The sequence below is a fragment of the Gigantopelta aegis genome, chromosome 3 (genome assembly GCF_016097555.1).
Source record: "Gigantopelta aegis isolate Gae_Host chromosome 3, Gae_host_genome, whole genome shotgun sequence".
Lineage (NCBI taxonomy): Eukaryota > Metazoa > Mollusca > Gastropoda > Neomphalida > Peltospiridae > Gigantopelta > Gigantopelta aegis.
Window position 1 is genome coordinate 28896353 of NC_054701.1, and position 10997 is coordinate 28907349.

Here is a 10997-nt window from a genome sequence, read left to right on the forward strand (position 1 = left end):
ATTCAGAATCCCACTAAAGTGTTGCAGTAAATCTGAACAACCAACCATATATTAGCTCACAAATTTTGAATGTCATTGAAGTAGTTTATGATAAATCCTCAAATAAAAACACACAAAATTGTATATGTATTGCAAAATAGTGTGCGTAATTCCAGATATTCGCTATATGCAAACTCGTATGCAAAATATCTTAGTTCCAAATTCCTTGTACCTTATTTTTATGTTATATCTCGTAGACCTATGGTATTATTTTAAATCTTTATTATTTTACATAATACTTGTATATGTAATTTGCTGAGCATGTGTTACTTAAATAAAAGATGTAATTATCTGAAGTATTATACCAGTATTTTATTTCAGAGCAATGCATGTCAAAACTTCAAACCTTTTGGAGACCATCACGCCATCATACAAGTAAATCGGAAACTCAAGCTGCTTGACCTAATGACCATGACCTTTATCAGGACCTTTCAAGGGAAACTTTCTCCAAGTGGAATTTACTGTTTAATTAATCATAACAAAGGTATGGTGGAATTATTTTTGTGTGTAAAATTATTTAAAACTAATGTATTTTTATATTTTAAATACATTTTAGACTATGCACATGAGAAATAACGATGACAATAAGCATATAACTATTCAATTATCATTATTTCCATATTTAAGAAATTAAGATGTAAGTCAGTATTTCATGACTGACTAAACATCATAATGTAGTCAACAAAACAGGAATCTTTTTTCAGAAATTTTATGTTCTACAAGAGGTCGGAAAAATCTAAAAGTGCTCAGCATTAACAGTGGAAAGGCGATAAAGGTGATGGAAACACAACAGTCTACATTGATAGATGACATTGTGGTAAGTGACTCACCTTATCTTCAAAATCAAAAGATGATATTAATAGATACTACTGTCGGTCAACTTATCATATAATTCAAAAGAATATGTTGAAAAATTATATGACAGTAAGTCAGATTATAATAAAATTCAACACACTGTCTTCACTTGATAGATGATATCATGGTTAGTCACCGTATCTTGAAATTCAACACACTATGTTGATAGATACCGTCGTAAATCAACATGCCTTCAAATTTAACACAGATGTTGATAGATATGATGTCATGGTAAGTCAGCTTGTCTTCAAATTCAACACAGTTGAAAGATGATATTGTGGTAAGTCGGTTTATCTTCAAATTTATATTGACTATATTGACATGTCATGGTAAGTAAGTTTGTCTTTAAATTCAACAGACTATGTTAATAGATGATATCATAAAGTCAGCTTGTCTTTAAACATTCATTCATTCATTCATTCAAATTATTATAATTAAATTTCCATTGTATTCATTACAATATACCGTCATCCCATTGATCGAGCCGTAGCAACGGGAGTTTGTTAATTTCTCGATGAATGTAAAAATTAGTCGTCAGGGAACGTCATACCTGATGACGTCATTTTATATTGTTAATTTCTCTTACTGAATGTTATTGTTTTAACCAAAACAAAAATTCAAAATGGAATATGAAGTAGTAACTATGTTTTAAATTCAATTATATAAGTATTGTCTGTTATTTCTTTTACTTCACCTATTCACACAGTTTGCGATGATTTGTTTTGTTCATAGCCCGATGAATGTAAAAGAAATAACAGACAATTCTTAAACGCTGATAGATGATACTATGGCAAGTCAGATCTTCTTTAAATTCAGCAGACTAAATTGATAAATATTATCGTGGTACATCGCCCACTCTGTCTTCAAATTAACATACTGTTAATACTTGATATGATGGTAAGTCAGCTTGCCTTCAAAGTCAACATGCTATTGACAGATGATATCGTTTTAACACAGCTTGTCTTCATATTCAACATACTATGTTGATAGATGGCATCGTGTGAGTCAGCTTGTTTCAAATTCAGCACTGTTCATAGAGGATATCGTGGTACATTGCTTACTTTGTCTTCATATTCAACATATCATATATGTTGACAGATGGCATCACGTGAATCAACTTGTTTTGAAATTAATTTTGTTTATAGATAATAGTGTGGTACATAACTCACTTTGTCTTCATATTCAACATACTGTTCATAGATAACATTGTGATATATCACTGATTCTGTTTGCCACTTCAGCAGACTGTTCATAGATAATATTGTGGTACACCTCTCATTTTGTCTTTCAACAGACTTTGTTGACAAATGATATCTTGGAAAGTAATTAACAATGCCTTGAAATTCACGATGGATATTCATCACCATTATTAATTATTAACAAATATCCCATCCCATAGCGTCCATTATAATTAGATTGAAGGACAATTGGTATACACATTATCAAGCATGTTTCTGTGTGTTAATAAAACATGTGGTCGTTGTTGTTTTTTTCTTTCATATTGTAGGTTAATAAGCCAGGGACTCTCGCTGCAATTGGACTAGATGAAGGTCCCATTGTATTGTTTAATCTGAAGACATACACTTTAATGTACATGATAACAAAAGAAACAGCTGGCTGTGATAATGACCTGTTCATACATCGTGCTTTAATTACGGATGATGGAAATTATTTGATCTTCGAAGCAATCAAACCTCCCAAGGGAACACACCATTCTAGTGATGAATCTGTCTTAGTATCTTGGAACATCCCGACCAGTAAGTTTACACTTCACAATCGTTTATTTTAGATGCATCACATTAAATAAGATTTTTATGTGATGCAGATGATAATTTTCTAAACATATTTTCAGAAAATAACTACATTAATTTTCATTTAACGAGTTTTGTTTGAACCAATTATATTACACTGGCTGTGTATAAATAACATTAATGAACAGAGATTATTAGGTCTGTGTAATAGCTTTAGTGTTTTTATATTGATATCCTTCTTTATGGGTTAATACATACATGTAGAATGCATATAATTTAATAACATCTATATTTATTGCATTGATGTCTGTTCTGTTAGTTTTGACATGGTAAACTTGTTTGTGAAGGAAGCAGGTCAACTCGCCCCAAATGCTGTTAATTATTTCTTGACCAATCGCTGTTAATTATTTCTTTAAATATTACATAACAGAGATTAACAACAGTCTAAACAACAAAAAGGGGGAGGGAAGTAACACTTGTTTACAACTGTCCTGCTAACCCAAACTGTTTCTACAATTGCAACGGACATCCCAATTAACTTCAGTCCTTCACGTGACCAAGAGTCGCACATTCTTACTATTTGTGTGGCAATAAACACCTGTGATTCCCAAGACAGCATCATCTGTCGAGATTGTTTTCAATTTATATTGTTTGTAATAAGGGTACAAACGTACAAACAGCTTTAATGTAGGCTTGACAGTCTATTGTAATACCTTAAAGTTTGTAAATCAGGTCCGTAGGTACTATATATGCAGTGGCGGATCCAGAAAATCCATTTATGGGGCCCCAGTGACATGAGATGGAATGCTAAGGAAATTTTGGGGGAGGTTTGGAGGGGGATCATAAAAACAAATTAATATTAATATATAATAAAATTATAACTATCGAAAAATGTAGGGGGCCCGGACCCTGTCTCCCCCCCCCCCCCCCCCCCCCCCCCCCCCCCCCCCCCCCCCCCCCCCCCCCCCCCCCGATCCATCTCTGAAATGAGAAGTGCAGGAAGGATGTATTGTTCAGTAAAGGATCTCCTCGAGGCACTAGATAAAGATTCATGGAATCAACCACTATTTTACCAAATGCCCATTCGACTGCATTGTGCATAGATACAGTTTTGATTATGGATGACGGTTTAGTCCTTCAGATTCACAAATCATACATTTATCAATTTTAGTTGAACTTTCTCAGATTTTTGTGTTTTTGCGATTTAGAAATATTCATGATGGCTCTAAACTATGTGAAAATGGGCCAGGAATGGTGCTGTCCATAATATACTAAATATAAGAGAGAAACAATATTAAAAGTTTGTAGTTCGCTTCTAAATGAAAACAAAAATGGGTTTGGGCTATGTCTGGGTAGTCACCTTACTCTAAATTCGTTCCTCATGTTTCTTTTATAGATTTATGTAAATCTGAACGACAAAACCATATTCCCATATCAAAATCGTATCTGTTTAGTAGGAAGTTAAAAGGATGTTAAGCAAATTCGTGATTGCTTCCATGATCCACTATTAGGTACTCAATCTTAGGTGGACTGCCACTTTCCTAGGAGATCCATAACAGGATGTTTCATCCCTCCTGCCACGTCTGCAGGAGGACTGCCACTCCGAAGCTTAGAAAACCCAAACTTACACAGGATAAAGTTCAATGGAATATATACAGCTGTTATGACATGCACTCATTGATCACGTGGATATCAGGTGTTCCTGAAAGGTGAGCACTCGTCATGAGCACAGTCCATAGTTGAAATATACCGGATTTTTACCAAAAAGATAAAAAGGCATGTAGAAGGTCAAAATAGGGTATTAGGTCAGACATTATTTTGGTCAGTGATGCATCATATTGTGAAATGACTTCCGAGTGTTTACCATAAATAAATATTGCAGGCTTTCAGGAGTCGTTCGATGTTGTAAACATGTTGTTGCTGTTGGTATGAACACTTTGTGTTTTTCATTCTCAGAAACGCTGGTAGCAGAAATGGCAGATGTGGAATATTACAACAAATACCAGGATGCTGAGAATAATGATGTAGATACGGGTGTGGAGTCATTCGAGTTGTTGAGTGACACCACTGTCCTGGCCAACTTAAATGATGGAATGATCCGCATGTATGATCTAAAAACTGGTGAGTACATTTAAATATTAAGGGCTGACAAACAGAACTGGTTATGTCCATTTGGTTTCTTTTTTATTCCCACTGCCCCCTTTTCTTTCTCTCCTTTCAATTTCATCTCATTTCTTCCCGATCTGGACAGTCCTCCTATCTTTCAACTTCTCTCACTGTTCACCTCCACATCCAAGTCCTTGTCTCTCCAACCGTAACAAGTGCAGGTTATGTTCATTTTTAGTCCACAACTTCATATAGTTTCGGGGTGTTGGTATGATCCAAAGTTATACAATTTTAATAACGAAAACATTGCTTTCTTTTGTTATTTTTCAAATTTTCAAATTCGAGGTTTTTTGTGTGAATGGGGTGCAGTAGAAAACAGTATTTTGAACATAGGCATTTCTGGTTCACAGCCCTCGATATTTATCTTTTATGTGATAAAATGTAGAAAATGAAGATTGGTGCCTTAATTTACTGGTTGGAATGTACACATACTTTCCATTTCATAGAAATAGTTAGTAGTATAACGTTTCTGGGTTGAAATTAGAATAGTGTGTGTTTTACATAGGAAGAGGACTTGGTATTCGAAACACTGAAATGGAAAGTGACACCTCACTAACTATGGCCATGTGTTTTTACCTTTAGTTTTGCATTTCATTTACAAACAAACCTTTGTTGTATATTATCTTGACTGTAGTGTATTATTTTTGAATGTTGAAGCTTGCCTTGCATTTCACGGAATTGAGTTCTAATTACCGTATGGTCTCGTTTCGTTTCTTTTGACACTTTTCACACACACACACACACACACTCTCTCTCTCTCTCTCTCTCTCTCTCTCTCTCTCTCTCTCTCTCTCTCTCTCTCTCTCTCTCTCTCTCTCTCTCTCTCTCTCTCTCTCTCTCTCTCTCTTTTTTGCCTTGATTCACTTGCATCTATTTGGGGCACTGACTATATCCCACTAACACTGTTTCTCGTCTTATTAATAGCTGTTGCCCATAACGGCCACTTTTGCCATGATCCTTCAATGACCAATATAATATACAGGTTCAACTGTCTATCTTCTCTCTCCTCGCTCTTCCCTAGGTCTCCCTCTCTCTCTCTCTCTCTCCTCTCTCTCTCTCTCTCCCCGTCCCCCGGACCCCTCAAGGGGAAGAATCAGCTCGCTCTCTCATCTCTCCTCTCCGTCACTCTCATCTCCTCTCTCTCTCCTCGTCTCTCTCCTCTCTCTCTCTCTCTCTCTCTCTCAGAAAAGAAAAAAATAACTGTGTGTGTCGTGTCCTGTGTGACAGGACGAGTAAGAGCCGAGCGCTAGCGAGATAGAGATGGTGGGAATTGAATGAAAAAAAAGAGGGAAAGAGAAAAAGGGGGTGAAAAAAAAAAAAAAAAAAAAGAAAGAACAATGGAAAACGAGTATACACTATTGAGTGGGTAAAACATGGCAATGAATATATCTACAACAATGTTTATGGTTTATTAATAGCTGTGTAGGTGCCACTTCTTAACAATGGCAAAAGGAATTATACAGGTGCAACTGTCTCGATTCTCTCTTCGATCTCCGATCAGATCGTTGCTCTCTCGTATGGAATATGCCTCGATCGTCTCTATCTCCTCGCTGGCTGGCGCTCTCTATCCCCGTGCTCAATCTTATCTCGCTCTCTAAACACTGGTCTCTGTTCTCTGTGTGTGTGTGTGTGTGTGTGTATGGTGTGTACATGTGTATAATATAAGGGTATCGACTACCATTAACATGGTGGAATCATGGTTAGTATTTGTAGAGGTGTTACAAAGCAAAGGTTTGATGGACACGGTGGTTGTGCCACGATTAGGGTTGTTGCTGGGAGGCCGTATGTTCTGACGTATGGGACATGGGTTGAAGACAACACCTTACAACTTCTGGACATGGATATGAAACGACTGGCTACATATTCACCAGATTCTGATGTAAGGTTAAGAAAATATGTTTGTGTGTTATACCTCTTTTAATTAGTTGCGAAATGGTACATGAACAATAATAACCTCCGAATCATGGTGATTACAGTTTTGTGTTTATATATGTATTGTTCAACAAGTAAGGACTAATGTCAGATGGACAAAGCTTTTGACTAAAATATGTTCTTAACTTGCTAACTAAATTATTATGAAAGACCTAAATCACCTTCCATGGGGTGATTTGGTTATCAAAATTGAGCTTGGGATACCAGATTCCCAAAGCTGGTTCTTCAGTCAAATAATCGGGGTTTTTTACATAGAATTCTAGTTCCATTGGCTTTTGTTAACGTTTAGGAGATTTCAACAGCTGGTAGCAATTAGGTATTAGGATATCATTGAAATAAACGTCAAGGTCTGCAAAATCGTGAAAACAATTACTGTATTAACATTCTCATGTAAATATGTTTTAGTAAAACTGAAATGAAGTAGAGTTTGTACATGTATTTTTTTCAGCTGAATCAAGTGGAGCTTACCAAAGATGGCTACCATGTAGTTGGCTTCATGCGTAATCAGTCGAGGCCTGTAGTTTGGGAACTGAAAGGAGGACCGTCCAACAGTAAACCAGATGGATACTCTCACTTGGACAGTTTTCCAGCAATATTTGGAGATGATGGTAAGTAATTGATCAAAACAAATTATTTTTTAAAACAATATTCTAGAATCCTCACTATTGGTGATGTTCCAGTGATTGGTTGACCTCTTTCGATATAATGATGATCGAGTATAAGAGTTCAGAACAGATTGTTGCTCAAAATGCTTATTATAATTATTCCTTCTGCTAAGATGCTGGAATTGATATAAATTGTCCTGGTTCAGTTTAGCCAAAGAAAATGGTAGTGGTTTTGTATTAACCATATCCTATCGTAAGATACATCTTACTACTGGTTCATTGTTTTTTAGTTTTGGAGGTTGGTTTAGCCTTACTGGAAGAAGATGATGAACAAGATGATCCAAATGACTTAGACAAGGAAGAAGATGAACAAGATGATACTGATGATGATGATGATGATGATGATGATAATGAAGAAGAAGATGAAGATGATTTAAATTTTGCTGATGATTCAGATGGGGATTCGTTGAGACGTTAATTATGACTAGTGATGGGACATATTTGTGTGTAGTCTGACAGTGATATACAACCAGTACACTGCAGAAAAAGACTCACGTCCATACATGTGATTATTTTGTGACTTGTGATAAGTATGAAAATTAATATGAATAGTTCTTTGCATTAATCTGTAAATCACTTCTCCTTATTCTTGTTAAAGACGATTAGCAAGATATGTATTTGAACATTTGCTCAAATAAAATGTGTAGAACATATACTGAAAATGTTTGAAGAAATGAATATGTGGAATTTGCACATTAGAACATGTAACTAATAGTACTTATGTTGAATATTCTTTGTATAAAAAATAAATTTGGCTATACATTTTAACATAAAATATTAATTTTTTTATCAATATGATGTGAAATATATTTGTTACAAAACTGTGATAACTAGTGTGAATTGTACATGTGGAATAGTTACTTTGTTTTAATTCACGATGTACATGCATTCGAACTTGGCTGAACTTCACAAGTTCTCGTGTGCCATTCTGAAACGTGTAAAATTTAGAATAACATGAATCATATTGTTTATTATTTATTGTAGTATTATAATATTTATTGTATATAAGAAGTAACATTGAAACTTCTCTAAACCGAACACCCTTGGGACCGCATAAAATTTTCGGTTTAGAGGGGTGTTTGGTTTACTGAGGTTTTAAGAAACAGCCTTGATAACCATTTTTTTTATTTTTACTATTAATATTACCAAGGTACAAACGTGTGTTAAATTACATTTATAAACCAACAATAACCAAATTAAAGTGGAAACTCTTTATGTAGATTGTTGAAGAGGTAATAATCTCATTCCCAATAAACACAGTGCACATGATTATTCCCGTTACAAAATTAAAGGTGTTAATTGAATGACAAGGCTTAACCGAAATCTAGGTAACAGAGACTAATTAGAGCATTGTTCGACACACGCTCAAACACGTCCCGGACACGCTACACCGAGCATGCGCATACCATCTGGTATAGTTAGTAACACCGCGACTTTGACAACTGATTGGTATGGTCGAGACAGGCGACGTTCCTTCAGAGTTTTTAATTGTTCGGTCTTCAGAGGTAAAATTTGTATTGAATAAACAAAACGGGACCCGGAAATTCGTTCGGTATTCAGAGTAGAGGGGTTTCCGGTTTTCGGGGGTTTATTTCAGTGGTTAAAGCTGCATAAAACGCGGGACCGTGAAAAAAGTTCGGGGTTGAGGGAATTCCGGTTTACTGAGGGTCCGGTTTAGAGAAGTTTCACTGTACCTACATTTGTCAAGATGACTTTTACTTGTAGAATGCAAAATATTGTATTTTAGGAATCAGGACATATGTTTTGGGTGTGCCTGCTGGCTGTCTCAGGCATGCACCAAATCCCTATAGAAATGATGTAAACGTGTTCATTACCAAGGGAATTAAACTAGTAAAATAACAGATTTTTGTTCATGAATGTACTTGATATCATATTTGTATTTGTAATTATGCTATTTTATTCAATACTTTCGTGTAAGACTGGCGTATATACATGTGTAAAAAAAAATCTTTAAAAATGCATGTTAAATGCGTGGGCCGCCAGCATTTGTCATGATGAATTGTAAAAGTAAAATGTAGAAAATTGCATTTCAGATCAAAATGTTCCGAGGAAACATTCTCCCGAACTGCTTATAAAAACTGACGCTTTGCCTCACCAATGTTTTCTAGCTTCCGCCATATATGAAGTAGATCAATATTTGAAAATACATCCCCACCCACCCCCTGCATAAATCCCTACACATGCACCTATGTAGGCATGTTTTAGTATGCTTTTTATATCAGTAGGCCCTAATATATGCATGAAATATCTCAGGCTTGTTGAATTTTATAATATATATTATATATAATTTAGTCTTGTTAAAATATACTCTGTCAAAAAAAGAAACGCATGTGCGAAATATTCATGGAATTATCTCTTTAATACAAAATGGCATAATTTCGTTATTTATGATCGTATCACAATCAAATTTGACATGAGTGGAGGCGTTTCGTCACCAAACAGCGTCGCACGAGGGCGCTGAAATCAGTACCTTGTGTGGCCACCAGCAGCAGCAATCACTGAGTGACATCTCCTTGGCTTAGACTGAATGAGTCTCGGAATCCGGGCACGTGGAATCCTAGCCCATTCTTCCTGCAGTGCATGTGACAGTTGCGAAAGCGTCTGAGGCTCCGGGTCACGCTGACGTACACGTCTGTCCAGTTCGTCCCATAGATGTTCAATGGGGTTGAGATCTGGTGATCTCGATGGCCATGGCAGCACATTAATGTTCTCATTCTGTAGGAAATCAATTGTTACACGTGCCGTATGCGGCCTGGCATTGTCCTGCTGAAAGATTTCTCTCTGTCGATCCAAAACGGGAAGCATGTGACGTCGAAGAATTTCATCCCGGTAGCGTACAGCTATCAGTTTGCCTTGTACGGATACAAGTTCACTTCTGCCGGTGTATGAGATGGCTTCCCACATCATGACACTCCCTCCACCGAATCTGTCAACTTGGGTGACGCAGTTGTTGGCAGAACGTTCATTGCGGCGTCAGTAAACACGTTGTCGTCCATCACGTCGCTGTAGAAGTAAACGTCGCTGAACCATACTCGCCGCCAGTTTCCTAAGTTCCACCCCTGGTACATTCGTGCACCAGCGAACACGTAAATGTCGATGTTGACGTCGCAGGACGGGGCTAACATACGGTCTCCTAGCTCGTAAACCAGCTTCTCGAAGTCGGTTCCGAATGGTTTGTGCAGACACCCTTCTCAAACCAGGTATGTGTCCAGCAGTGTTCGTCGCTGTGGCAGTTCGGTGACGCAAGTGCAGAACCCGGATGTAGCGATCTTGTGCTGCAGTTGTCATGCGAAGTCTTCCACTTCTGGGCCGGTCTTCAGCTGATTGAAACTGCTGGTACCTGTCCCAGAGACGTGAAATGGTGCTGTGATGGGCGTTCATGTGGCGTGCGACTGCTGACTGCGATTCACCTAACTGGAGGCGGCCTATTGCAATGTTTCGATTCGGCAAGATTGGTCTTGGCATCTTGTAACTCGTCTACGTCGAAATGGAAATGAGACATCATTGCAGCTTTAAATACCCATCACTACCCCAATCTGTTCCCCGAATTTCACGTGCATTCACCAAA

General features: G+C 36.9%; 1 protein-coding gene across 1 annotated transcript in view; it reads left to right on the plus strand.

The window, feature by feature from the left end:
• Positions 1 to 9814, plus strand: part of LOC121368581 (NACHT domain- and WD repeat-containing protein 1-like) — a 33269-nt gene extending 23455 nt beyond the window's left edge. The window contains exons 22-28 of the mRNA XM_041493319.1: positions 361 to 523; positions 744 to 856; positions 2402 to 2651; positions 4602 to 4766; positions 6527 to 6690; positions 7192 to 7351; positions 7639 to 9814. Of these exons, the coding sequence (XP_041349253.1) occupies positions 361 to 523; positions 744 to 856; positions 2402 to 2651; positions 4602 to 4766; positions 6527 to 6690; positions 7192 to 7351; positions 7639 to 7826 (1203 nt within the window). The 3' untranslated portion in view covers positions 7827 to 9814. The remainder of the gene's footprint in view (positions 1 to 360; positions 524 to 743; positions 857 to 2401; positions 2652 to 4601; positions 4767 to 6526; positions 6691 to 7191; positions 7352 to 7638) is intronic.
• Positions 9815 to 10997: the final 1183 nt, after the last annotated feature.